General features: G+C 53.7%; 1 protein-coding gene across 2 annotated transcripts in view; it reads right to left on the bottom strand.

Annotated features, from left to right (window-relative positions):
* The window catches only part of FBLN1 (fibulin 1), a 99,243-nt gene that overhangs the window by 49,466 nt on the left and 22,438 nt on the right, over positions 1-27,339 (bottom strand). For both annotated transcript variants that reach the window (XM_004063640.5, XM_031005326.3), the window contains exons 3-14: positions 26,743-26,878; positions 24,412-24,574; positions 21,096-21,155; positions 19,292-19,393; positions 18,559-18,696; positions 17,141-17,278; positions 11,068-11,211; positions 10,155-10,283; positions 8,914-9,039; positions 5,237-5,356; positions 3,702-3,833; positions 1,831-1,954 (exon numbers count right to left, since the gene is read on the bottom strand). In XM_004063640.5, coding sequence (XP_004063688.2) covers positions 1,831-1,954; positions 3,702-3,833; positions 5,237-5,356; positions 8,914-9,039; positions 10,155-10,283; positions 11,068-11,211; positions 17,141-17,278; positions 18,559-18,696; positions 19,292-19,393; positions 21,096-21,155; positions 24,412-24,574; positions 26,743-26,878 — 1,512 coding nt within the window. The remainder of the gene's footprint in view (positions 1-1,830; positions 1,955-3,701; positions 3,834-5,236; positions 5,357-8,913; positions 9,040-10,154; positions 10,284-11,067; positions 11,212-17,140; positions 17,279-18,558; positions 18,697-19,291; positions 19,394-21,095; positions 21,156-24,411; positions 24,575-26,742; positions 26,879-27,339) is intronic.

Below are 27,339 nucleotides of genomic sequence, written 5' to 3'. Positions count from 1 at the left end.
GAGGGTGGCCCCTCCTCACTATCAGTCCCGGGAGTCCAAGGGCTGGAACAAGCCAGGCGCCCAGCAGCTCAATCCCTTACTGCACAGCACACAGGGCCCAGGTTTCAGGCTGAACTCCCCATTTCACCGCACATGTGTCCATACTCCCGCCGCTTCTGCCTAATTCGCTCCCCCTTCCACCTTCATGCAGGCATGGCCCACTCCAGACAGCCCACTGCCCACCCTCACGCCCAGCCAGGTGGGGGCCCCTCCTCCCCTTTAGCACACACGCCGAAGGCGGAGCCAGTGCGGGGACAAAGCCCTCTGTGGGCTGTCAACCCAGGTGCCTGCACACAGTAGGTCCAGGAAGAAATGACTTTCTCCAGCACTGAGGGGTGGCAGAGGCTTCCACAGCCAACATGAGGGGTGGAGCTGGGTTCTACTGATTTCAGCCATGACCTCAGCACACATGGCCAACCTGCCCACCCTCAGGCTTAGGAGGCGCCAGGGCCCCTGTGCAGGGCAGCCTCCCCCTCTTCGAAAGGCGGTTTCACGACTGTGTGCAAGTTAGAAATCGAGGTCACAACCACAGCCAGCCTCCTGGAATCCTCAAGCCCAGGCGCTGACAAAGGCTGGGGAGAGAGTGAACTTACAATGACAGACGGCTGCACAGCCTGCAGCCAAGGCCATGGAACTTTCTTAATGGCTCAGAGAAGCACTGTCACTGCCTGCCAGGCTGTTGCATAACCATGAGCTCTTCGGGATGCTACAGACTTGCAAACCCAGTTTTGGGGCAGCTTTTTCCTAACCCAAGCTCAGGAAGGAAACAAGATGTTGGGTTTTCAAGCAGATAGAAATCCGTGCTGGGAAACAGGGAAATGGCTGGGCCAGCCAATGAGAATCCCAAAGCCAGGAAGAATATGGAGGGCTGCCAGGGACAACGGGGCTGCTCGGGGACCCAGAAGCCTTGCTATGCCACAAGCCAGGGCGGCTGCCCCTAGGGTCAAGCGGTGGACACTACCACTGACCCTCAGGTTGCGGAGGCAGCTGGCCAAGAGCCCAAGGCAGGCTGAAGGTCAAGGGGCCAAGGCCTCGGAAACAGCTGGCTGCCTGCATCGTGCGCTCAGAGTGCTGGGAGAGGTCACAAGTCCACAGTCCTGAGATCGGTCCCAGCATGGAGCTTCTCCTGAAGCAACTGACTGTGGCACTAAATGAGACTTTCTGAATACAATTAGGGGCAAGGGGGATAGGAAGTGGGAACCGTGGTCTCAAGTGGGCGCCGTGATGGCTTAGGAGTGAGTGAGCTTACAAAGACATAGGGGCACGCAGCCGCACGTTTAGGATCTAGAATCTTTGATGCTGTTCTCACACAGTCACCAGGCTGGGCGAATTCTGGCTTTCAGGTGGGCACCTAACAACAACGTCCAACAAGTCACATCGGCTCCCTGGCTTTGGGCTGACATGGAGACATTGCTACCTATGCATCTAAGTCAGGGCACGTTCTGACATCTGCATGTTACAGATGAGGAAACTGAGGCCCAGAGAGCTTGCCCAAGGCCTCCACCCTAGGAAAAAAGAGGGCTGTGGTTTCTGCCTGGTTCTGTGCACAGCCTTGGCCTGAAAACATGACTATAGACCCCAGACTCATTTGCAGTTACTCCCTTGACTTTCTGAGACCAGTGTGACTAGCATTTAGGGGCTTGAGGGCCAGGGATCAGGTGATCTTTGAGTGCCCTGAGTCCCTCATGGGAGGACACCGAGGTCACAGCCTGATAACCCACCCACCCGGGAACTGGGTCACCAGGAAGGCCAACACAGACAGACGACGATGGCATGGTCCAAGGGACTTACGTGGCTGCGGAGCGGCGGTAGTTCTCAGGGCACTCGAAGGCCAGGCAGCGGAAGCCACCCTGGATGTTGAAGCAGGTCTCATTGATGGAGCAGTTGTGGATGCCAGTCACACACTCATCAATGTCTGCAAGAGACCCCACAGCAGCACAGTGAAGGCAGAGGCTGCAGGAGCCATCCCCATCTGGAGACGGAGGAGCCCAGGCCTCCCATCAACTAGGGTTAGGGGTGGCGATCAGGCCATCCCTGCCCTCCACTGGCTGATCTTCAGAGCAGCGTCCTGTGCCAGTTCTTACATTTATAGGGTATTTACATTTATAGAGTGTTAACTTATCATTCGCAATCCCTGGAGGGAGCGTGACGATGGTAAAAGTAAACACTACATGATAGGTCCTGGGAGTGCCTCGCAAGGATAAGTCACTGAATCCTCCTAAGAGCTCAATGAGGCAGATACTGTTATGATCCTCATTTTATGAGGAGCTCACAGAGCTTAAGAGACCTGCCTGAGGTCACACATTTTATAAATGTCAGAGCTGAGCTTTGAACCCGGGCAGGCTGGCATCAGAGTCCATACACTAACTAACCAGAGCCTCTCTGTGGCTCCCGAGGCTCAGCACCCTTACCCTAGGTGTGACTCAACCTCTTAGAAGAAAAGGGCAGGAGCTGCTAGCTCCACACAACAATGAGAAAAACAGCCTTCGAGGGATCATACGTCTTGCCTGTGTGTTGGGGTTGGTGGCTGTTCAGGGTGGACTGGAACCACCAGGTCTGGGACTCCTGGGATGGGGCCTGGGGCACCACACTGAGAGGCCCCTGGAGATGGGGGAGCAGCCCAACTCCCACAGACTCTGGAGCAGCCAAACAGTGGGGCTCAGGGGCTGTCACCAACCCTGGGAGACATCCATTAAGAGGTGCCAAATGCCTGAGCATCGGTGGCAAAAACAACACTCCCCAGCCTCAAAGGCCCGGCTCAGGAATGTGTTTATGCTGAGTCTGGGCGGGACCCCAGGCTGTGGTGAGGGAGCCTGGCCAGGAGAAAAGTCATTTGCTCCGTCAGAAATGCAGACACAACCAGCCTTCCATCCAGAGCCCGGGGCAAGCGGAGGGGGCCTCCCAGGAAACACCGCAGCTCCTGCCTGCCTTTCATCAAAGTCACCTTCCTCATGACCAGAAGCTACATCTGTGGGACCCAGGGGGCTTCCAGAGCCCCAGGATCCACAGTCCTGTGTGGGGCTCCCGAGGAACTGGCTGGACAGCCCCACCTCCATGACTCAGCTTCTGGGCCCAGTGTGTACACTGAGGATCACGCGCTCACAAACATCTACTCAGCACCCGCTGTCAGTGATTGAATGGATGGTTATCGGATGGCTCTGGGGGACACACACTGCCCCCTAAAGCGTTCGTAGAAATGGGGGCTGAATGCAGAACCAATGCCATTGGCCACCATTACTTAGCCCATGCTGGAGCTGACCCATAGCCATGAGTATCCCTGGGCCATCCCACACCAGGCCATGCCATCCCCTGGCCTGGACTGCTTCCTCCCTGGCGGGCATCTTCCTAAAGGCCTCTGTTCCAGCCTTTTCGGGGCTGCTGAGGGGAGGGGAGGAGGGCTGAAGTGTTCCTGCCGGATGCAGCTGCCACAGGCTCAGACAATCCAGAGGACAAGTGTGCTGGGGCCTGGGTGTAGGAGACCAGGGTGCTGCAGACCCCAGGACACCCCTTGGATGGGGTGGGCCTCCTTTTCCTGAATGCATTCCATCTGTGCTGTGGCCCTTGGGTTGGAGAAGCACAGCCCCCGAGCTCAGCCTCAGCCCCACGACATTGCAGGGCCCCAGGCAGAGCGTGAGGGACCCCAGGGCATCCCTCCTGCTCACCTTGGCAGTTGCGGCCGTTGGGGGCCAGCCTGTAGCCAGACGAGGGGCAGCTGCACTGGAAGCTTCCAGGGATGTTGATGCAGCGGTAGGAGCAGATGTGGCCCCCGGTGGGCAGGGCGCACTCGTCGATGTCTGCAACGGCAAAGCCCACCTCAGCCTCAGTGTCCTGGCACCTGGCCATGGCTGCTGGCCATGCTACATCGCCCTGGGGGCTGCACTGGGGCCCGGGAGGGCAGCAGCACAGGACAAGCTGAACACAGGAAGCCTTAGAGACCATCGTGCTCAGAGAGGCGATGGGACTAGCCTAGGGTCACACAGCAAGTTCATGGTGTGAAGTATGCATGTGGCGGGCAGGGGGAAATATGGACCACAGTTCAATAATAAGAAACACACCTCAGCTGGGTGCACTGGCTCATGCCTGGAATCCCAGGCATGGGAGGCTGAGGCAGGAGGATTACTTGAGCCCAGGAGTTCGAGACCAGCCTCGGCAACAAAGTGAGACCCTGTCTCTACAAAAAAATCAAAAAAGTTAGCCAGGCATACTGGTGCATGCCTGTGGGCCCAGCTACTCAAGGAGGCAGAGGTGGGAGAATTGCTTGATCCCAGGAGATGGAGGCTGCAGTGAGCCGTGTTTGTACCACTGCCCTCCAACCTGGGTGACAGAGCTGTCTCTGTCTCAAAAACAAACAAGCAAACAAAATACACACACACCTTACATGAAAACGGTAATCATCGTAATTGCCCTTAATTGCCTGTAATTGCTGTCATCTAGTTTAATCCTCCAATGATCTGGTGAGGCTGAAGTTAATCATCATGTTGCAGATGAAGAGTTAGAGCTCTGAGTCAGGGATATAATAGGTGGTCCCCGAGCCCCCTCCTTACCTCTCAGCCATGCACCACCACCAAGCCCCGAGATATGCGGCCCAAGGTCCCAGTGCATGTTGCAATTACCGCCGTGCACATTTATTAAAGAACAAGTCAGGAGTGGTTTGCTGCCTTCCCACCCTCACGCTTAAGGATGGGAAAAGTATATTAGAATTTCAGTTGGGGGCCAGGCACGGTGGCTCATGCCTGTAATCCCAGCAATTTGGGAGGCTGAAGCAAGAGGATCACTTGAGCCAAGGAGTTCGAGACCAGCCTGGGCAACATAGCAAGGCCCCGTCTCTAATTTTTTAAAAATAAAAAATTAGCCAGGCATGGTGGTATACACCTATGGTCCCAACTACTTGGGAGGCTGAGGTGGGAGGATCACTTGAGCCTGGGAAGCTGAGGCTGCAGTGAGCAGTGATTGCACCGTATCACTCCAGCCTGGGCAACAGAGAGAGACCCTGTATCAAAAAAAAAAAAAAAAAACCTCAGTTGAAGGGAAAACAGCAAACCATCCGCTCGCCTCCAAGGGTGGACATGGAAGGTTTGCCAGGTGAAGAAATCCCAGCAGGCTCTTCCCTGTGGATTTTGAAAGTCAGAGGCCATGCTGCTGTGTCATGGCAAGGCCAGGGGGTGCTTTCCCCCTCAGCAAGCAGGGGCGTCTGCACCTTCACAGGTGACTCCATCCACATCGCTGAGCTGGTAGCCTCGCCGGCAGTAACACTGGTAGGAGCCGTAGACGTTGGCACACTCCTGGCTACAGGGGCTGCTGCTGCACTCATTGATGTCTGAAATACAAAGCGAGGGTCACCGCTCAGAGCATCATACGTCCCTGCCTCCACAGCAGCCCTCAGGGTCAGTGAACAGAAAACCTCCTCTCCACCTCCCTCAGGTTAACACACTCGGAGAGGCAGAGGTCCCGGGGGGCGTGGCCGAGGGAGAGGCGTCATTGCTGATGGCTCCGGACCCTCCATCCCTGCTCCTGCCTGCTTCGACCACAACTTCTCCTGCCAGGACGACAGAGATAGCCTCCAGCTTTGGCCCCTGGAAGTCTGCCCCGACCTGGCTGCCAGAGTCCATTCTAGTTCTCAAATGGAAATCTGATCCTGTGCTCTCCACTTCACCTCCAAGATGGCATCCTACACAGATGACGGCACACAAGGAAGGCCTCGACCACCCAGCCCATACGCCAGTACTCCTCATACTCCAATGCACAGAACTCACTGGGCCACTCAGCAACTCTGAACTACTGCTCAACTGTCCCCTTTACCTAGAGCAGAGGTCAGCAAATCATAGTCTATGGGCCAAATTCGTCCCAACACTTGTTTTTATAAATATTTATTAGAACACAGCCAGGACAGGCATGGTGGCTCATGCCTGTAATCCCAGCACTTTGGGAGGCCTAGGTGGGCGGATCACGAGGTCAGGGGTTTGAGACCAGCCTGGCCAGCATGATGAAACCCATCTCTACTAAAAATACAAGAATTAGCCGGGCATGGTGGCACGCACCTGTAGTCACAACTTCTCAGGAGGCTGAAGCAGAAGAATTGCTTGAACAAGGAGGCAGAGGTTGCAGTGAGCAAAGATCAAACCACTGCACTCCAGCCTGGGCGACAGAGCGAGACTCCGTCTCAAAATAATAATAACAATAAAATAAAGAATACAGCCACATTCAGTCTTTTTTTTTTTTTTGAGACAAAGTCTTTGTCTGTCGCCCAGGCTGGAGTACAAGTAGCTCAATCTCAGCTCACTGCAATCTCCACCTCCGGGAGGCTATTGTCCACTAAATGTGGGTATGAATTCAAGCAGTTCTCCTGCCTCAGCCTCCTGAGTAGCTGGGGGATTACAGGTGTGCACCACCATGCCCGGCTAATTTTTGTATTTTTAGTAGACACAGGGTTTCACGATGTTGGCCATACTGGTCTTGAACTCCTGACCTCAAGTGATCCACCTGCCTCAGCCTCCCAAAGTGCTGGGATTACAGGTGTGAGCCACTGCGCCCTGCCACACTCATTCTTTTACCATGGTCCTCTGGCCACTTCTCTGCCACCACAGCAGAGTTCAGCGGTTGCAACAGAGATTGTGGCTGGAAAAGCCTTAAATCTATACTATGTGACTGTCACAGAACATCCAATAGCCTTCCACCCCATGTTTCATCTCTGTGGCCCCCACACACCAGGCCTGGCCTCCACCTGTCCAGTGTGGTCTCTCATCCCCCGCTAGAGACACTCCCCAGTGCAGGACCGAGTTCTTGCTACACACCCGGGGCAGGTGCTTAACAAATGGTTAGTAAGGTCACATAGCAAGGCTGGCCAGGCTCTGGTTCTATATCCACAATATTGTCCACTAATGTGGATATGAATGCCGACTTTTCAGTAATTTATGAATGACTAGAGGAAGCACAAGCCAAGAATCCCACTACTTCTACTAAATAATAATAAAGCCAGCAGCCTCCACATCGCCAGCTCTTCATCCTGTGCTCGGCCCTGTGATAAGCTCTTCACATGCTTAATCTCGTTTCATCCTCACAACCCCCTATGGGGTTGGTCCTACTATGCCCGTTTTACAGATGAGGACACCATGGCCCAAGAAAGACTGAGTTACTTCTTCAAGGCCATGGAAATGGCAGAAGTCAGGTTTGAACACAAGCCTGAGAGACTCAACTCGTGCATCTTGTTCCTTGTCCATACGCGTTCTTGTGAACTAATCCCAGGACCCCCTCACACCGTCCGTCCTCCGATTTGAGAGTTATGCACACCACAGCTCACCGTGGCATATCCAACCCCTGCGACCATCTCATCAGGAAGGAAAATTCTCATGGCAAAATGTTAGGACCTGCCATGTTTGAGTCAGGCTGCAGAAGCCGTCCTGTGAGCCAGTGCACTGCACCAAACAGGGTGTCACGGGCAGTGTGGACGATTGTGGAGGGCCATCCAAAGCTCTCAGTGTCTGCTCAGCTCAGAACTTAATGCGTATACAAGACACGACATCTGCCAAGCACCTAGTATGTGCCACGCCCTGGGCTGACATGCAGTTCATGTGACCTTCCCATCAGCCCAGGAGGTTGGTGTTATCTGAGAACCACAAGACTGTTGGCGGGAACAACTCTGTCCAACCCCCACATACCAAGAGACCTGACCCAACTTCAGCGTGGCTGCCATTGGCCCAAGACCACGTACCCAGGATGCAGACCCAGCCCCCTTGGCATGCCTGCCTGAGAAAGATCAATGCTGCCAAAAGAATTTTCTCTTGGTTCCAGCCCAAACCTGACTACAGGTGCTGACCTCCATTTTCCTTAGAAGCATCTACTTTAGAAAAACTTGCAAATGTAAATGGTTTCTCTGTCCCTTTGAGATGTGCAACCAATGAGTGTCTTTCTCAAGGGCTGGAGACATGCCTGGGGAATGTCGTCATCTGGAAGGCCAGGGTGCTTCTCCCTGTCTCTGTGGGAGGGGAAAGCCTAACTCCAATACGAAGTTAGAGGCAGGCCGGGCGCGGTGGCTCACGCCTGTAATGCCAGCAGTTTGGGAGGCCGAGGTGGGCGGATCATCTGAGGTCAGGAGTTCAAGACCAGCCTGGCCAACATGGTGAAACCTCATCTCTACTAAAAATACAAAAATTAGCCGGGCGTGGTGGTGTGCACCTGTAATCCCAGCTATTCTGGAGGCTGAGGCAGGGGAATCGCTTGAACCCGGGAGGCAGAGGTTGCAGTGAGCCGAGATCGTAGCATTGCACTCCAACCTGGGTGACAGAGCGAGACTCCGTCTCAAAAAAAAAAAAAGAAGTTAGGGGCAGGTGCACAGTGACCCACGCCCTAAGGGCCTCAGTACTTCCTCTCACAGCTCGTCTTTACAAAGCCTCCCTCCTTTTGTTTGGGTGACTTGAGATCAATGGACACAGAGGCCTGTCTGCCCTAGGCAGCATCTGATTAAAACCCACACACCGTCTTTGTGCAGAACAAGTGTCCAGTTTTCGCTGCTGTTTCACACATCAACCCCTCTCCCCGGGGAGGACACGGAGGCAGGGAGAGGTCGGGCATAACCAAGGCCCTGTGACTCATGGGTCTCATGCTCCAAGCCCCATAATCCTAGCCACATCCCACATGGCCTCTGCCGCAGCCTATGAACCCCGACACGGCCTCGGAGGGTGGATGTCATCAGGAGAAATCGGGTGGGCAGGCGGGCAGTCCTCTCTGATGAACAATATTTTACAGGCACTTCCCCTGCTAACATGTCATTTAACAGGGAAACGATCGCGGATCTGCTGCAAACAGGTCTGCAGAAGGGTGGCTTCCCCAGGAGGAAGGTGACCTGGGGGAAGTGAGTGGACGGGGCCCCAGCCTCACCTTCACATGACCTGCCGTCCACAGAGAGCCGGAAGCCCACGGAACAGCTGCAGAGGTAGGAGCCCAGCGTGTTCTCGCACTTGTGGCCACACAGGCGCCCGGGGTAGCGCTGGCACTCGTTGACATCTGAAAGTGAGGGGTGGGCCGACTCAGGGCAATGTCCAACACAGTGGCGCCACACTCCACCCTCCTAGTAAGGCCAGCTCATGTCCTTTGTCCTCCACCTCCTCCAGCCTCATTTCTTTTTTTTTCTTCATCTTTGAGATGGAGTCTCGCTCTGTCTCCTAGGCTGGAGTGCAGTGGCACGATCTCAGCTCACTGCAACCTCCGCCTCCCAGTTCAAGTGATTCTCCTGCCTCAGCCTCCCAAGTAACAGGGATTACAGGCATGTGCCACCACGCCTGGCTAATTTTTGTATTTTTTGTAGAGACGCGGTTTCGTCATGTTGGCCAGGCTGGTCTCAAACTCCTGACCTCAAGTGACTCACCTGCCTTAGCCTCCCAAAGTGCTGGGATTACAGGTGTGAGCCATCGCGCCTGGCCTCCAGCCTCATTTCTCAGACAAGGAATGCAAAGTGACTTGTCCCGAGCATGCGGGAAGTCAGTGGGAGAGCCGGGACTGCTGCGGTGTGCCTGCCTGGTGGGTGAGGCTCGTGCTCCTTCTGCAGCAGCACATCTGAACTTGTGCCCTCCTGCCAGTCCTCTCCCCAGGGCCCACAAGGAGGGTCTGCCAGGATCTAGCAAAGTGCCCACTTTGGGGGAGTGGGTGGCAGCTGCCAGGCTTCCCTGAGCACCTAGGTTTGGTGACAGCAGGCACTGGCTGGACAGGACCTGACCCCACTCCTGGTCAACTTTTCCCCTCGCTGCCCTGGGCTAAAGGCACATATCTCTAGCTCCTGGGGATCTACAGCTCAGTGGTGAATCTCCAGGAAATCGCTGATGCTGCCCACATGTGTAGACCTGGCTCATCAGCACTTGGAGGTCCTGGGTCAAGCAGAACCCCTTTCCACAGATGGGGAGCAGGCTCACACACAGGGGGGCGGTGCCAGTGGCCGCCTGGCTGGGCAGCAGCAGAGCTGGGGCTAGAATGGGGTCTCCTGACTCAGGATCTTCTCTCGGGGTCTGCCTGCACTTGGGATTATCTGAGATGAGGATCAGACCACATCCCTCGAGGTGCCACAGAATGTGTCCCTAGTGCCACGTGGCTGGGTTCCCCCGAGGCCTGCGGAGCCCCCCACGCACCCACACACATCCTGCTGATGCCGTCGAAATAGTAACCCGTCTTGCATTCGCAGCGGAAACTGCCGGGAGAGTTCACGCAGCGATGTCCCTTCCCACAGGGCTCAGCAGGTGGTGCGCACTCGTCCACATCTTGCAAAGGAGAAAGAAAGCCATGATGAAAACCTTTAGTTTGGGTTTTTTCCCCCCAAGATGACCAGAAAGGAAAGCAAGAAAGGAACACATGGAAACGGGCATTCCATTTCAACACGACTTCACAGAGCACCTACTGAGTGCCAGGCCCTGGACTGGGAAGATAGCTGACCCAGAGGCAGCCCTACCTGGCTGGCAGGCCAGCAATGACTCTCATTAAGGTAGGAAGTGCCCAGGAACCCAGGGAGACACTGAAGAAGTGTCCTGGGGGTTATGCGAGGAAGGCTCCTTCCCTGGCGGGATCTAGGCAGGCTGGGTGCCCTGGATCCAAAGGAACGTAGGAGCAGGTGGGCAGAGGGAATGACGTGAGAGCAAACACCCACACAGAGAGGAAAGGACAGTGCTTGTGTGGGGAGTGGCAGACCCACATTGCCTGAATTACAAGGTTTGTGGAGTTGGGCCAGCTCTGGGGGACTGGACTGTAAGCAGAGGCATCCGTCCTTTGTCACCAACGGGGAGCTGATGGAGCTGTAAACAGGGTGGGGTGCGAGAGCTTTGGGCTCAGGACAAGCCTGACAAGGCTGAGGCAGTAGACGGGCTGGTGCTCTACCGCACCAGTCCAGGCAAGACAATGAAGCCCCATGCTTGGGAATTGACAATGGGATGGATGGGCTGATAGAAATGGCTTTGCTTTGGGGATCAACTTTCTGCTTCCAGAGAAGGCAGGGTGCGTGCTGGAAGCAGACAGGAAAGTGGATTTCAGATTTGTTTTCTTAATACCAACCAACACAGCGCGTTCCCTCCTCATTGAGATGGTAGCCACGGCCACAGTTGGGCACGTTCTTCTGGCATGTGTAGGAGCCCTCCGTGTTGATGCATGTATGCCCGATAGGGCACGGGGCACTGATACTCAAACACTCATTGATATCTACAGCGGGAAAAGACAGAGACCATGTGGTTAAACCTGGAGGGTGTCCCAGAACCCAAAAACTGGATATCCAAAGAAACTCCCCTTCCCACCTCTTTGCAAAACCACAAATGGAGGGGCTCAACCCCCTCACTCTGGACCACACAGCCGCCTCCCAGCTGGCTCCCAAATTTTATCACTGCATACCGCCTCAAACACCTCTCTGGCCCTTCTTCCTGTCCCTAAATCTCCAGCACCTCCATCGTTCGCTGTGCCAAATTGGGACCTGCCTGCCTGGCTTCTCCTGCATTCATCTACTCCACACACTGGGCACGGTGTTAAGGAGACAGGTGACTGTCCACGTGGTGCCAGCAACTCTGACTCCCAGCGAGGCTCTAGGCCCCTCCGATGACCGGGCTTCACAGGGCCTATGCTGAGCCAGGCCCACCCGGGAGGTGCCACGGCTCCCTGAGCTCACTGCACGGCAGTCTCCTTCCTTGAGTGGACACACCTCTGACATGCGGACCGTGGGGCATTTACCTTTGATGACATACAATGAGCAAGTGTGAACCCATGAATGGTCCAGAAGGGCCATGCTACACAGGGATACCCTCCTTCTGCTCAAATTCGGAGGAAGAATACACAAATTGCACTGCCTGATAGAGGGAGTGGAAAACGACCTAAGCATCTAAACATCACCTTGGAGAACCTTGCTCAGACAATTACAAAGCATCTGGTGTGGGGGAACAAAGAGAGGGAGTGATGGTGGAAGACCCCTGAGCATAAGCCAGAAAGGAGGACAGCTGTACCCCTCTCCCTGCCAGCCAAGTCCACCCTCCTCAGTCAAATGAGTCAGCCCTTTGCGCTGACCGTGCAGCAATTTACAGTTCACAAAAGCTTTTACATCCATGACCGCTCTCGAGCACCACAGCCAGCCTGCAAGTGAGGTGAGGCCAGTATCACTATCATTAACTGCCTGCACTTTATAAACAGGAAACCAAGGTCCAGAGACTGAATGACTCTGGGCTCATGGCTGAAGTCAGGGGCCAACCAGAGCCTAGGTCTAGAACCAGGGTCTCCTGCTTTCCAGCTCCCTTAAATCAGTGGCCAGCAAATGACGGCCCTTGGTTCAAACCCGGCTTATACCTCCTTTTGTAAATAAAGTTTTATTAGCGTGCAACCAGGCCCACTCTGTTATGCATTGCTCAGGGGTGCTTTTACACTGCAAAAGGCAGAGTTGAGTGGTTGCCACAGAGACTGAAGTTGTTATTTACCATCTAGCCCTTTAGAGAAACAGCTGGGTGGCCCCTGCCCTGTAACACGAATAAATGCAGTGTTTAGCAGAGTGGCGGCTGCCTTCCCCCTGGCGCTGCAGGCTCCTCACTCAGACTAGATTCCCCAAACTCTGTTCCACAGAACAACAGTGTCCCTCAGAACATCGTGCACTCCACAGGGGTAAGACCTGGCTATCAATGAATGAATGAATGGGAATGAATAAACAGACAGCAAATCAATGTAAAGCATCGGGTGAGTTTGGGAACATGGCACCCAATCTCTCCCTCTCAGGGATTCACATGGGAAAAGCCCAAGCTACCAAGGTCCCCGTTCACTTGGCTTCACCCAGTGCTTCCTAGATTCAATGGAACCCCTTCCTGCCCCAGGACCTGCCGACATCCCCAGGCAAGGTCAGCCAGGGCACGTGGGAAGCCCTGGCCCATTCCTTCCTCCCCACTCAAGAAGAAAGGAAGAGGCTGGGCGTGGTGGCTCACGCCTGCAATCTCAGCACTTTGGGAAGCCGAGGGGTGGATCACCTGAGGTCAAGAGCTCGAGACCAACCTGGCCAACACGGCAAAACCCCATCTCTACTGAAAATACAAAAATTAGCCAGGCATGATTGTGGGCACCTGTAATCCCAGCTACTTGGGAGGCTGAGACAGGAGAACTGCTTGAACCCAGCAGGGTGGAGGTTGCAGTGAGCCAAGATTGCACCACTGCACTCCAGCCTGGGTGACAGAGTGAGACTGTCTCAAAAAAAAAAAAAAAAAAGAAGAAGAAGAAAAGAAGGAGGGAAAGGGGGAGTGGGGAGGGAGAGAAGGGGAAGGGAAGGAGGGGGAGGAGGGAAGTGGGAGGGGAGGGGGAAGAGGAGGAGGGAGGGGGAGGATGGGAGGGGGAGGATGGGAGGGGGAGGATGGGAGGGGGAAGGGGAAGAGGAGGAGGAGAAGGAGAAAGGAATACAGCAGCAGGAGGAGGGAATTTGAAGAAAAAGAGCAAAGAAAACCCGACAAAGCCATGCTGGTCTCAAAGCCCTCGGTGACCCAACCTTAAGGTTCTAGAAAATTCTCCATGCATGATAGGGGCAGAGACCTCCACTTTCTGGGACCCTGACCCATCCCTTGTGCTAGCTCTGCAGGAAGAGCTCTTCTGCTACAGGCAGGAGGCTCGGATGGGCTCTTGGGTCCCCAGGATGGTTCTAGGAGCTCCAGGAAGATGGATTCTGGCTACACAAGGGAATCAACGCTTCCCACCACGGACCATGCTGTTCCTGGGTGAGGGAGCGGGTACCATGGGCAGAGGTGTGGGAGCAGAGGACCCAGGGTGCATGCTGGGGGACCAGGACCTGACATAGAACCTTTTCAGCCCTCTCCCAGACGGCCTGAAACTACCTTCTATCTTGATGTATTTTCTCCTTAGAAAGACGTATTTCTGCTGATGCAGTCGTTTTTAAAAAGATAACATAAAGGTGCTGACATGAAATGATTTCTAAATACCCTGTCAAGTGGGGGGAAAAAGCAAGTGGCAGAACAGTCTGATCCCATTTTCATAAAAAAACAAAAAGTCTCAAGGGAGCAGAGCCCAGAAGGGCTCATGGACCCTGCCAAGAGGCGGGCAGGATTGGCCAGGGGAGGAGCGTTTACTTCCTACACTTAGGTTTTGTTTGCTGATTTATAAATCAAGACATACATAATTTTTGAAATAAATAGAGATCTTTTAAAACAATAATTCCTGAGCTTGATTGCAAGGATTGAGAGCACATGAAAAGGGGAACCCCATCCTCATCCCAGTATCCCAAGCTAAGGGGACCCTGAGGGAGCTGAACATTTGGCTTTCGATGCTGTCACTGAGGACCCAGGGAGATGGCACGGAACAGCTCAGTGCCGCCAGGCTGGCCTTCAGCCCACAGCCTGCTTGCCAGTCCTGGAAGGACAGTGAGGGGACGGCTCCCGAGCCTCAGCCCATACACAGTGCTGCACCCTGTAGAGAGGGAAGTCAGGGCTAGGTTGAGACTTGCAAACGCTGCCTCTTTGTGGAAATCGGGGCTGATTTTGCCATGAGTCAGGGTTTCCGTCCTCAGTCGACGCCAGCCTCCTCCGGACCCCCCTTTGAGCAGGCTGCAAGTCTGAGCAGGACTATCCTCCCCACTGGCCCCAGAGAGTCCATGGCTTCCCTGCTCACCACCCCCTGCGCTGAGCGACAACCACCCCTCCCTGCTGGCAAGGGACTGGCGAGGGGCCAACTGGCAGCCGAGCCACAGCCCCCCAGCTCAGAAGTCTCCCCCGGGGGATGACAGGGAAGCTGTAACAGAAGAAGGCTGGGGCGGGTTTCAGACGAGGCCCCTGTCCTAAGGGCTCACTGTTCCACTTGTCTTTTTATCTTTTTTTTTTTTTTGACACAGAGTCTTGCTCTGTTGTCCAGGCTGGAGTGCAGTGGCACGATCTTGGCTCACTACAACCTCCGCCTCCTGGGTTCAAGCGATTCTCCTGCCTCAGTATCCTGAGTAGCTGGGATTACAAGGTGCTCACCACCACACCCGGCTAATTTTTGTATTTTTAGTAGAGACGGGGTTTCACCATATTGGTCAGGCTGGTCTCGAACTCCTGACCTCAAGTGATCCACCCGCCTTGGCCTCCCAAAGTACCAGAATTACAGGCGTGAGTCACTGTGCCCAGCCATATCCACTTGTCTTTAAATATCTCGGTGGTTAAAAAAAATGCAGTGGGGGAAGAGCTCTCTCTCCAAACCACTATTTCAAATAAATGATCAATACAGATTTCGCTAAGGAAAAGTTGAAATCGAAGCAAGATGGAAATGTATACTCCCTCGCTCACAGCAGGGGAGAGGTGATGGGGCCACCCCAGGTGGGGAGGTTCTGACTAGTGTGATCTGTAGCTGGGATTCCTCACCTCTTCTCCTAAAAAGTCTCTCTGACCTCGAAGGCAGGACCCAGGAGCGTCTGCCAAGCAGAGGCCGAGGGAGAGCCGGTGGATCAGGACTTAAGCGCTGACTGCAGTGGCCTAGCCAGGCAGTTAACCTGACAACGGCAGGGGAAAGCAGGACTCACCTCCTGTCTTTCCAGAACCAGTAACCCAGGCCGGCCAGATCCCCGGCCGCACCCCACACAGCTCCTCTGGCATGAGCAGTCTTGCCCAGGCCTCCTAAATTCATACTAAGTTCACATGGGATTCTCTCTTTTCATATTAGTATTTCTCTGATATCAGCAATTTCTTTTTTTTTTTCTTTTTTGAGATGGAGTCTCACTCTGTCACCCAGGCTGGAGTACAGCGGCGTGATCTCAGCTCACTGCAACCTCTGCCTCCCAGGCTCAAGCGATTCTGCTGCCTCAGCCTCCTAAGCAGCTGGGATTACAGGCGCCCATCATTACGCCCAGCTAATTTTTGTATTTTTAGTAGAGACGGGGTTTCACTATATTGGTCAGGCTGGTCTCAAACTCCTGACCTCAGGTGATCCACCCTCCTCGGCCTCCCAAAGTGCTGGGATTACAAGTGTAAGCCGCCGTGCCTGGCCAGAGTTTCTTTTCTTATTGTGGTGAACTACATGTGAACTACAAATTTTATGTAACATAAAATCTGCCATCGTAACCATGTTAAGTAGACGGTTCAGGGGCATTACTGCATTCACACTGTTGTGCCACCATCACCCCCATCCATCTCCAGAACTTTTTCATCTTCTCAAACTGAAACTCTGCACCCAGGAAACACTCACTCCCCATCCCCCACCCTGCCCAGCCCCTGGCACCTTCCATTCTACTTTCTGTCTCTATGAATTCAAATACTAACACAGACTATTTTTTATTTTTATATTTTATTTTATTTTTGAGACAGGGTCTTGCTCTGTTGCCCAGACTGGAGTGCAGTAGCACGATCACAGCTCACTGCAGCCTCGACCTCCCTGCTCAAGGGATCCTCCCACCTCAGCCTCCCAAGTAGCTGGGACTGTAGGCATGCGCCACTACACCCAGCTAATTTTTTGTAGTGATGGGGTCTCGCTATATTGCCCAGGCTGGCCTCAAACACCTGGGCTCAAGCAATCCTCCTGCCTTGGCCTCCCAAAGTGCTAGGATTACAGGCGTGACCCACTGTGCCCAGCCAAGTACTTTTTAAAATAATTTTTTAATAGGCTAAATGCCTGTGGCAGGGAATCACCACTCACCGAGTGCTTCCTGTGTACCAGTACTTCGCAAGTACTCGCCTAATCCTGGCCTCAAGTCTATAAGCCAGGTATTATGATTACTCCTATTTTATAGAGGAAAAAATTAAAGCTCAGAAGTAATTTTCTTGGGTCACTCTAACGCCAAAACCCAAGCTCTTTAATCTAAACCCAGATCAGCAAACTGTGGCCCTTGGGCCAAATCCAGCCTGCTGCCTATTTTTGTAAATAAAGTTTTATTGGAACACAGCCACACCCATTTGTTTACAGATGGCCCTTGGCCACTTTAGACTATAACAGCAGAGTTGACTATTACGACAGAGACCATATGGCCCACAACGGCTAAAAGTATTTGCTCTATTTGCTGTCCAGCCCTTTACACAAGAAGTTTGCCAACCCCTGTTCTGTATACCATGCGGCCCCGCAGATTCTAGAGGCCTGCCCCAAGGCTAGGTCGCTGGCCCCTCCTGGAATAGCCCGCTAATCCTGGCAGCACACCTCTTACCAATACAGTTGCCTAGAGCATCTTGTATAAAGCCACTCTTGCACTGTAGCTTGGGTCGGCAGCGGAAGGATCCCAGAGTATTCTGACAGATAAAATCGGGGAGGCAGTTATGAATACCACTCTCACACTCGTCAATATCTGGTACATCATAAAAAAAGGAAATTGTTAGCAAGAGTCCTGCCAGAAGCATCTTACAACACTTTAAAATCACAAGAAAGCTTTTTTCTAATGCGCATTACTCAGACTATAACCCAAAACATTCTAATAGAGAAATCATACACAAAAAAGACTTCACTGAGCCAAATCGTGCTCCAGTTGCTAAAGACTTAAAAAGCTGACTTTTTTCCCAAGGCTCTTATGAGGCAAACTGTCTGTTATAATAAATCACCCTGGCATTTTCCTGGCAGGTATATATATATTAGTACTCATTCAGGCTAAGTGTATGTTTAGTTTAGATCATAAAGCAATTATCTTAGTGGCAACAAACACAGTCTTTATAAACATATTCATCCTGAAGTCTTCACAATAATCCAAATATTAACAAGGGTTACAGTCATGATGGGATGTGATGGGCTGCCCTTCCCTTGAAGTTCATGGCTGTCAAATGGTCAAATGTGTATACTCAGCTGGCTCGGCCACTGGGCTCTAGGGGTCCAAACCACCCAGCTGGTGTGCGGGGGTGGGGAGGACAGAATTTGCTCTGTGGCCGTCAGATGTCAGAAGGGGTGTGCCATGCTTTGAAGTCACTCTCATGATACAGTGAGTGACATTTTTACACAAGTGGATTTGTCCTTCTGAAAGGCTTGAAACCCTCTGCAAAACTGTATTCTAAACGATCCTCATCAGAGCCTCCCCATCTGCCAAATAACACCTAAGGCTTGGCGGGGAAAGGCTGGCAGCCAGAAATGCCACATGTTTATGCAGTGGAAGGGGATATGCTTTGAACTTCAAGGAAGCCTGGATTTGGATGGAAGGCAGCTGTTGTGCAAAAACAGTTGTGGGATTTTTGTTTTTTGCTTTTTTTTTTGTAGAAAGTACATGTGAGAACCTGAAATTCATCCCTGGTCTTGATTTTAAATAATCATGCACTGAGCCTTTTTAGAAACCCAAATCTGCCATCGTTTACTCTGCACCATAAGAACGTAAATCTTTCCTAACAGAACTAGCTGGTACCGGGGCACTACTGTCAACTTTTTCAATGTTCTGAACATTATTGGCAAGCACTTTCACCTTCCATCCCACCCGTCCAGACACCCTGGTGGGTATAACCACCTCCCTCCTGCAGATGAGCAGGCAGTTGCCCAGGCAGCCACAGAGGGCGCAGGACTGCGGGAGCCCAGACCCCAGAGCTGCCCTTCCCACCACGCCGTATCTACACCTGGAAGACCAGGTTTGCAGACTCGGAGCGCATGCTGTACCTTTGCAGCTATTGTCCTCTGTGAGCTCATAGCCAGTCCCGCAGCTGCTGTCCCGCTGGCAGCGGAAAGAGCCCACTGTGTTGATGCAGGATTCTCCAAGCCGGCAGCTGTGGCTGCCCGTGATGCATTCATTGACATCTAGGAGAGACCGAGGCGGTGCGGGGGTGACCAGCAAGAACGACCCATCCTAATACATCCTCAGAAGGAATGTGCCAAAGCCACGGTGGAAGTGCTTCCCTGCACCCTCGCAAACTGAGCTCAGGCCCACCATGTGCACATCCGGGCTGTGGACTGCACGGAGTCGAAAGCAGTGATTTCTCTCCCCTGCTAACGTTCATATCTACTGCTTTTTCTGAGACTGTAGTTATGTGGTCCTCAAGAACCCCATGGGGGGGCAGCATCTTCTCCATCTCCCCCATCTCACAGACGCGGGGGCCAGGAGAGGCTGAAGGATGTGCCCAAGGCCACTCAGCAGATCCTGGATCCGGAACCTGGTTAGACCCCAGCTCCATCCTCTTTCCCAACCCCAGTGCTTATATTGTCTTGGAGGGAAGTCTCGGCAGGGGCCTCTGCGCTGCAAACTCCGGGAACACGAGAAAGCGAGTCCTGGGCTGCTCTCCACCCCTGAATGGGGTCTGGGTTGTAGAAGGCAGGCCCTGGTCAGTCCTCCAGCACAGAGCTCCCAAGCACAGTGACCTGCCAGTCCTGCTGGCACCTGGGATAGGGACATTACCTTCACAGGAGACACCATCAGACAGCAGCTGGTAGCCCACGAAGCAGGAGCAGACCACCTCGTCACCCGTGTCTCGGCACTGCTGCTTGCAGGGCCCGCCTCCTGGAAGCACAGCGTGCATGAGCCAGGGATGGACGCACCCAGGCACCACCTGGTTTCTAGCTCCGTTCAGGCTGGGTCATAGAAAATGCCCTCTGGGCAGATGAACCCAGGAAGGCAGGCTGACCTGGCTGGAGCCCACCTGCTGCCCTCCTGGGAGACCCCCAAGCTCTGGCTCTGGACACCCCCCAGGGGCTGCTGCTTCAGGTCCCAACCTCCCCGTCTGGAAAATCAGGTGGTGTGCAGGGTGCCCTTTGTAGGCTGGGGTGGACCTGGAAGGGGCAAGGCAGAGAAGAGCTCACTGCCGGTCACAGACATGGGGGTGTGGGCTCCACATGGAAGGCCAGGCCCCAACTAGGCCTCATGTACCTGCTCCTCACTGAACTCTCGAGCTGTCCCACTGCTCCAAGCCCACTACCATGGCCTCAGTTCCTGCAGCTGCCCACCTGGCTGTGGCCACAGCCTCCCACCTGGTCTTTCTGCATAGCCCAGAAGCACCCCACAACCTGTTCTTCCTACAGGGCGGCCAGAGTGATGCTCAGAGTGCAAATCTCATCATGATAAGCCTCAACCAGGGAAAGATTCTACGAGATACACTTCTAACTGCTGCCAGCCTGCCTGTTTCTCGGGCCCCTCTCTCTGGCCCTCTAACCCCACCTCCTTCCCCAGCCCACTGCCTCCCAGTACCCCGCTACAGTGGGTCCGTGCCCTTTACAAGGCTTCAGGTCTCCCTGAGGACCGTTTCAGGGTTATTTTCCCAGCTAATCCCGCCTCCTCCTTGCAGACCAGCTCTCCCCTCCCCAGAAAGCTCCTCCCATAGCCCTGAGGCTTGCTGGGGCTCTAGGTCACTCCCTTCCTCCCTCCACCAGGCCCCTGGACCGCGCCCCTGGACCAACTGTCACTGTACACTGACTACATCATTTGGGGATTAAACTGGCCCCTAATTAACACCCTAACCACAGGGCGAACCACTGAAAGAGCTTGTGAGGCAGATCTGCAGGTCTAGACATGCCAGAATGTTCCATGAAAGAAAAACAGTTTTATCATATGAAAAACAAACCTGCGAGGCCCTTAGTTAAATGTGCAGACATCTCCCTGTGAGGCAAATGAATATCACCAATGGTGACAGAACCGTGGCTGGGACTCCAGGGGCACAAAGGCAGGGAACACTGAGCCCCCTCCTCTCCCCTGAGAGCCTAAGGGAGGCCTCTGTCACCTTCACAAGGCCTGGGGGCTCGGTAATGTGCAGGCTTTCCACACCAGCCCTCACCAGGGCCCCTCCTTCGTAAGCCCACCCTTCCCCTCCCCAGCCAGCCCTAGATCTGGAAGGGGGAAGGGAAGGAGGAGCTGGGAGTCCAGGACTCCTCAGGGCAGAAGTGGCTCATGGCTGGCTCCCAGCCAAAGGGTACTTTGCAGGGTAAACCAAAGCAAAACCTGGATTCCAACTTCCAGTGAGATCAGCACCGAGATTCCTTGGTTTTGTTTTTTGTTTGTTTGTTTTTTTGTTTTTGAGACGGGGTCCAGCTCTGTCGCCCAGGCTAGAGTGCAAAGGTGCAGTCATAGCTCACTGCAGCCACAACCGCCTGGGCTCAAGGAATCCTCCTGCCTTGGCTTCCCAAAGTACTAGGATTACAGGCCTGAGCCACCTTGCTGGCCCCTTGGGGTTTGTTTAAATACCGACTGATGGGAAACGCCCGAGTCTCACCTCGGCAGCGGTCATTCAGATATGGGTCCTCTTGTTCCTCCTCAACCTCAATGATCTTATCTAAGGGGGAAAAAGACCAAGTAAGACATTTATCCAAACACCCATCTTATCTTAAAAGAAACTCCCAACATTCTCTCTTCTTGTCACTATCAGGCAGTAATGCCCATTTGAACATCTTATATAAACAGCTAAGTATTAACTTTATCCTCTTTAAGATAGAATTATCCTCTTTAAGATAGAATTGATCAGAGATCAATTATAGGCCAGGCGTGGTGGCGGGCACCTGTAATCCCAGCACTTTGGGAGGCCGAGGCGGGCGGATCACCTGAGGTCAGGAGTTCAAGACCATCCTGGCCAACACGGTGAAATGCTGTCTCTACTGAAAATACAAAAATTAGCCGGGTGTAGTGGCATGCGCCTGTAATCTCAGGTACTCAGGAGGTTGAGGCAGAAGAATCGCTTGAACTCAGGAGTCGGAGGTTGCAGTGAGTCAAGATCACACCATTGCACTCCAGCCTGGGCAACAAGAGCGAGACTCCGTTTCAAAAAAAAAGGATCAATTATAACAGAAAGACCACAGACACAAAGGCCTGTAATCATTGACTTCATGCTGGGTGATGTTCCCATAGTCCAAATTACTTGACCATCTCAGCAAATGCAGTCACAGCCTTGCTAACAACCAACACATGCCCTCCAAGTCTAAAGCGATGCACGCAGTAAAAACTTGAGTCTCCTGATTGATTCTATCAAATGCTATTATGTGTTTGAAAAGGGTTACTCTCCATTTCTGTACTTATTTGTCGCAGGCCAGCACTGGTCTGGGGACCTTCTGCATGGCCCCCAGGAAGCACACAGTGGGTCCACGGCACTGGTAGCAGTGGGAGGAAGGTGCGGCTGTGAAGACAGGAAGCCCTCCCAGAGAAGGGAACATGCGAGGATAGTCTGGGGCAAGGACTGAAGCAGATAAAAGACGGAGAGATAAAACATCTAACATCTGGAGCTGCAGAAAAGCCCAGAGACTGCTCACGCTGCAGACATAAATCAGTGAAAATCCACCCCCGAGACGCAGGAGAAATCCTCCACCAGCAGGAATGGTTTGGGTTTGTTTAAAGTGAAAATGTCATCTCTGATTTCAAAAGCCAAGGAATGAGGCAGAATGTGGCCCCAATCCCTCTTGATGACTGTAACATCTGAAATCATCTCAGTGGCATCCATGGGGCCCTGGACTTGAAAAACTAAGAACAATAAGTGAAAGATGAGTCCCGGGTGACCCGGGTCCTCTGTAACCAGGGACCCTACAGCCTGGACTTGAAAACCTAAGAACAAGAAGTGAAAGGTTCCGTGTCACCCAGGACCCTACAGCCATCAGCTTGACTTAGAGACTACAGGTCTGAGGGTTCTTCCCTTTCGCCCCTTCCGGCACCTCCCCACCTCTTTATTTATTTTATTATTTTCTTTGAGACTGAGTCTCATTCTGTCATCCAGGCTGGAATGCAATGGCGCCATCTCGGCTCACTGCAACCTCCGCCTCCCGGGTTCAGGCGACTCTCCCTGCCTCAGCCTCCCAAGTAGCTGGGATTACAGGCGCCCGCCACCACACCCAGCTAATTTTTGTATTTTTAGTAGAGACAGGGTTTCCCCATGTTGGCCAGGCTAGTCTCGAACTCCTGACCTCAGGTGATCCACCTGCCTCGGCCTCCCAAAGTGCTGGGATTACAGGCATGAGCCACCGTGCCCAGCTCACGCCTCTTTTATTTTTTAAGGGAGTGGGGACAAAGCTCAGAGAAAGGAGGGAACAGGCCGAAAACTACACAGCAAGCTTGGCCCAGGCGGAGTCCTGCCTTCTTCCAGGTTAATTCTGTTACAGCACAAGAAACCATGGCCTAAGTGTAAGAGGCTACTGGACAGCCATGAAGTCTCCTGAACCCTGTAACTGAACCACACAGAAATGCAGGGCGAAGACACAGAAATGGGGGGCACACAGCTGAGAGCGCTCTTGAAGCTGCTCTTGGGGTCACATGCCCCTTTGCTGAGTAAGTGTCTATGATTTGACAGAGCATAGCCAGCTATTAGCCAGCGATGGCCCCCAGCTGCTCGCCCATACACCATCAGCTCCAGATGGAGAGGGCACTGGCCAGGAGGTGGAAGGCCAGCGTCTCCCTCCTCCACGTGTCGCCGTGCGATCTTGAGCATCAGACCTCACCCAAGAAGTGAGAGCAAGGCCAGCCACCCATGCTGCCCCGGGCAGCTGAAGGGACAAGGGGAGATGGTGAGGGCAGACAATTATGGGGCCAGGTGCTCTACCCAACCCTTGATACCCAATCTCACACTCCATCCTCCCAGCACCTGATGAAGTAGGACTGCAACTATCCCCACTTCCCAGATGAGGGGACCAAGGTACACATTAGGACCCGGATGGGAGCACAGATTTGTCCGATCCCAGACTCCAAGCACTCAGTGTCACTCCAGGACAGCGGCTTTCAGATAAGGTCACAAACATGAATGGCTCCGACAACCGGAGTCAGTCCGTGCTGAGTTAAGGCAATGGTGACACGGATGCACATGTTACCTGTAATGGTTCATTTTAAGTGTCAATTTGGCTGGGGTATGGTACTCAAATATTTAGTCAAACACTAGCCTGGATGTTGCTGTGAAGCTATATTTTAGAGATTAATATTGGCCAGGCACAATGGCTCACACCTGTAATCCTAGCACTTTGGGAGGCCGAGGCAGGTGGATTACCTGAGGTCAGGAGTTCCAGATCAGCCTGGCCAACATGGTGAAACCCCACCCCTACTAAAAATACAAAAATTAGCCAGGTGTGGTAGTGCACACCTGTAATCCCAGCTACTTGGGAGGCTGAGGCACAAGAATCACTTGAACCTGGGAGGCGGAGGTTGCCGTGAGCCAAGATCACACCACTGCACTGCACTCCAGCCTGGGTGACAGAGCGAGACTCTGTCTCAAAAAAAAAAAAAGAGATTAACATGTAAGTCTGCTGATGCTGAGAAAAGCAGATCATCTTCATACCGTGGGTGGGCCTCACTCAATCAGCAGAAGGCCTTCAGAGAAAAAAGACTGGCCTCCCCGGGGAAGGAGGCGTTCTGCCAGCACACTGCCTTTGAACTCCAGCTGCAATGCCCCTCCTTCCCTGGGGCTCCAGCCTGAAGGCCTGCCCTGCAGATTTTGGACTTGCCAGCCCCCACGATCACATGAGCCAAGTCCTTAAAATCTCTCTCTCTCCACTCTCGCTCTATATACACATCCCGGAGAACCTTAATACACTGCCCATTAGGGAAGGAAGGGGGAAAGTTACCCGTTTCTTGGAGGCCCCCGACATCCAAATCTCCAGTCTCCTGGCTCTTGACACAGCATGCCCGGAAGACCTGTCCACACTGGTAGCCGACCATGAGGCTGTACTCGCAGCTCTGGCCCTGGGCCTGGGCCGCCCTCCCCAGCAGACAGCAATGGCAGCACCTCTGCAAACACAGGTGGAGATCCCAGATGGAGGAGCGGGCAGACAGCCCAGCGGGGTCCACGAGAGGCCTCAGGGGATGCCTCTCTGAGCCCCCTGTCCACACAACCTGTAGAGTGATGACTCAAATCTGGCTTAGATACCACTTCTAAATGTCAGCAACAAATAGCAAAGCAAGGCCATCCCCCTACTCCAAATCATCTAGGTCCCAGTTTTGAAAGGAAGCTTAAAGGGCCTGGCATCCACCTCCCCTCCCCACCCCAACATGCAATTGCACCCCTCAACATCCCTGCCCCGCCCAGCGACCACCCGGCTCTGCTCGCACACCTCCAGGAAGAGGGAGCTTCTTATAGCATCATGCACCAGCTCCAAAGTTCTGTTCCTTTTGCATGGTCTGAGATTTCTCTACCATGCCCGGAAAAATGACACACATGCATGCTGCCTCTCCGTTTTTGAGTTAGAGGGGTTCGGGCAGCAGGAACTGCACCGTGCACTTGAAAGCACAGGAACTTCAAGACGAGTCATCAAGCAAGGTCAAAGGACAGGGTGGCTGTCTGCCACCTGGGCCCAGGTCCCAATAGTTACTTCCAAGTCCCTGTGGCCTCACACCTGAGTCCCAGAAGCAACATTTGCCCTGACACACGAAAAGCCCTGCTTCAGTCTTTATTAAGTGGTTATCCTAAGAGGAGCACAGAACTTTCTAAACAGTCCCCAGCAGGAGCCAGGAGGTGTGGCTTTGCCTCAGTTATGTGGCACTGATGGGTCTTCCAGGCTGCTTATTCTACGCCCTCCGCTGCCAGAAAGTGCAGGGAGCATCAGTCACCTCATCCATCTTTTGGGGTGTGAGTAATCCTTCCCGGAAACACAAGTCGCTCATCTGCCAAAGCGATCTGTTCCCACTCCTGCTAGAATGTTCTGTGCTTTTTCCACACCTCTCAAGTCTGGGGACATGGGCACAGCTGTGTGCCGGACCGACGGCATCTGCAAGGCCCAGCCCTGCATTGGGTGTTGGGTGGGAGGGCGCGGGGGCAGTCATGAAACGCCCAAAGTCCTGGTTCCCAGGCATCCCCACCATCACCCCACCCAGCTCTCTCCTGGGCCAGAGCCCTGCCCTGTGAAAGCCCACACAGGCCAAGGTGGGCAGGGGACTCGGGACCCCCAACTCCTCCACACGGAGTCCCTCCACAGCCCAATCTATGTGGAGAATCCCCACAAAGGAGCTCCCACACCCTCTCCTGGAATCCAGACTTCATTCAGATTCTTGCTTCTTAAAATTATTCCGTCACCTTCCTAACTAGGAACGGGAAGCTTCTTCCAGGGAATGCATTTTCGTCATCTGGCACCTCCAACAGAAGCCCAGCTTCCAAACCCGAGCTCCTCCAGGCCCAAGTTCCTCCTGGCCGGGCTTGTTTTCCTTGCTGGCTGGGTGGTAAGGGAGGGATGGCCTGGACACCTTGGGTTTACTGCCTGTAGGCAATGCTGTCAGGCACCTTTCCACCTCTTGCAAAGACACAGCCCTTCCACGGCCATAGCGGTCCTGAGTGACCTGCTAGCACGTAGGGTCCTAGGAGCACTCAGGGAAGAGGACTATGCCATTTATTCACAGCTTACCTTCAGGGCAGGATCCCGTCTGGGTCCCTGACAGGACTGCAGAGAGGCCATTTTGGAGGGTGGGCCTCTCTGAACCTCAGTTTCCTCTTTTAGGGTCGTTATAGAGGTCAGATCTTATCAGAGGTCTTAGTGAGGGCCCATTTTTACCTCTGGACCCTGACGAGTCTGTGGGTAGAGAAGCCTGAGAGCCTCCTGGGTAGGGTGAGGGTGCCGACCCTGAATTGAGAAGAAGATTCTGGAGCCCAGGAGGAGCCCTGCTTTGACTTCTGCATCTGCCCAATGCCTGGAGACAGGCGGTTCTCAGGGCAAGGCCAGCTCACTTCACCCCCTGGCCTCGTGGGAGACTCGGCCCCAGGTGTCCTCCGGGGTTTACGGCTACAGTGGAGGGGGAGAAACAGTGGGGTTTTCCACCTCCTTCCTGGCCCAGGAACCCCCAGCTGCTCACAAAGAAAGGTGGCCAGAGGCAGGGAGCGCTGACAGACAGTGCCGCTTGGCTGGGAGGGCCTGGGTCTGCCGACTAGTGGGGACGGGCAGTGACCCCACATGGTCTTTGGCTCTCACCTTCACAAATGTGGCCTCCAGGCTGGTGTTGTCACCGTGGGGCGTGGCACAGTGGTTCTGCTCGTTGGCCAGGCTGATGCCCGTGGCACAGTGCAGCTCCTCCAGCTGGCTGTGGCAGCACTGCTCCTGCACCATCCTGTGGGTGAGGGGTGGGCTGGGCCAAGGCTCTGTGTGCAGGGGGCCCAGGACACGAGATCCTCGGGGGTGGGGGTGCTTTCGCCTTTGAGCCTCCCCTTCCCTGCTCCCACAGACACAGAGAGACAAACACACAGTGCCCCAGTGGTATACAGAAGGAGCTCAATTAGCATTTAGTTAGAAAGGCTTGGCTGGGCACAGTGGTTCACACCTGTAATGCCAGCACATTGAGAGGATGAGGTGGGAAGACCAGTTGAGCCCAGGAATTCGAGACCAGTCTGGGCAACATGGTAAGACCCTCTTTCTTTCTTTCTTTCTCTCTTTCTCTTTCTCTCTCTCTCTCTTTCTCCCTTTCTCTCTCTCTTTCCTTCTCTTCCTCTTTCTTTCTTTCTCTTTCTCTCTGTTTCTCTTTCTTTCTCTCTTTCTTTCTTTCTTTGAGATGGAGTCAGGCTGGAGTGCAGT

This window comes from Gorilla gorilla, chromosome 23, assembly GCF_029281585.2.
Source record: "Gorilla gorilla gorilla isolate KB3781 chromosome 23, NHGRI_mGorGor1-v2.1_pri, whole genome shotgun sequence".
In the NCBI taxonomy this organism is placed as follows: Eukaryota; Metazoa; Chordata; class Mammalia; order Primates; family Hominidae; genus Gorilla; species Gorilla gorilla.
The sequence above is the reverse complement of the archived record's forward strand: the minus strand, read 5'-3'. Positions and strand labels throughout refer to the sequence as shown.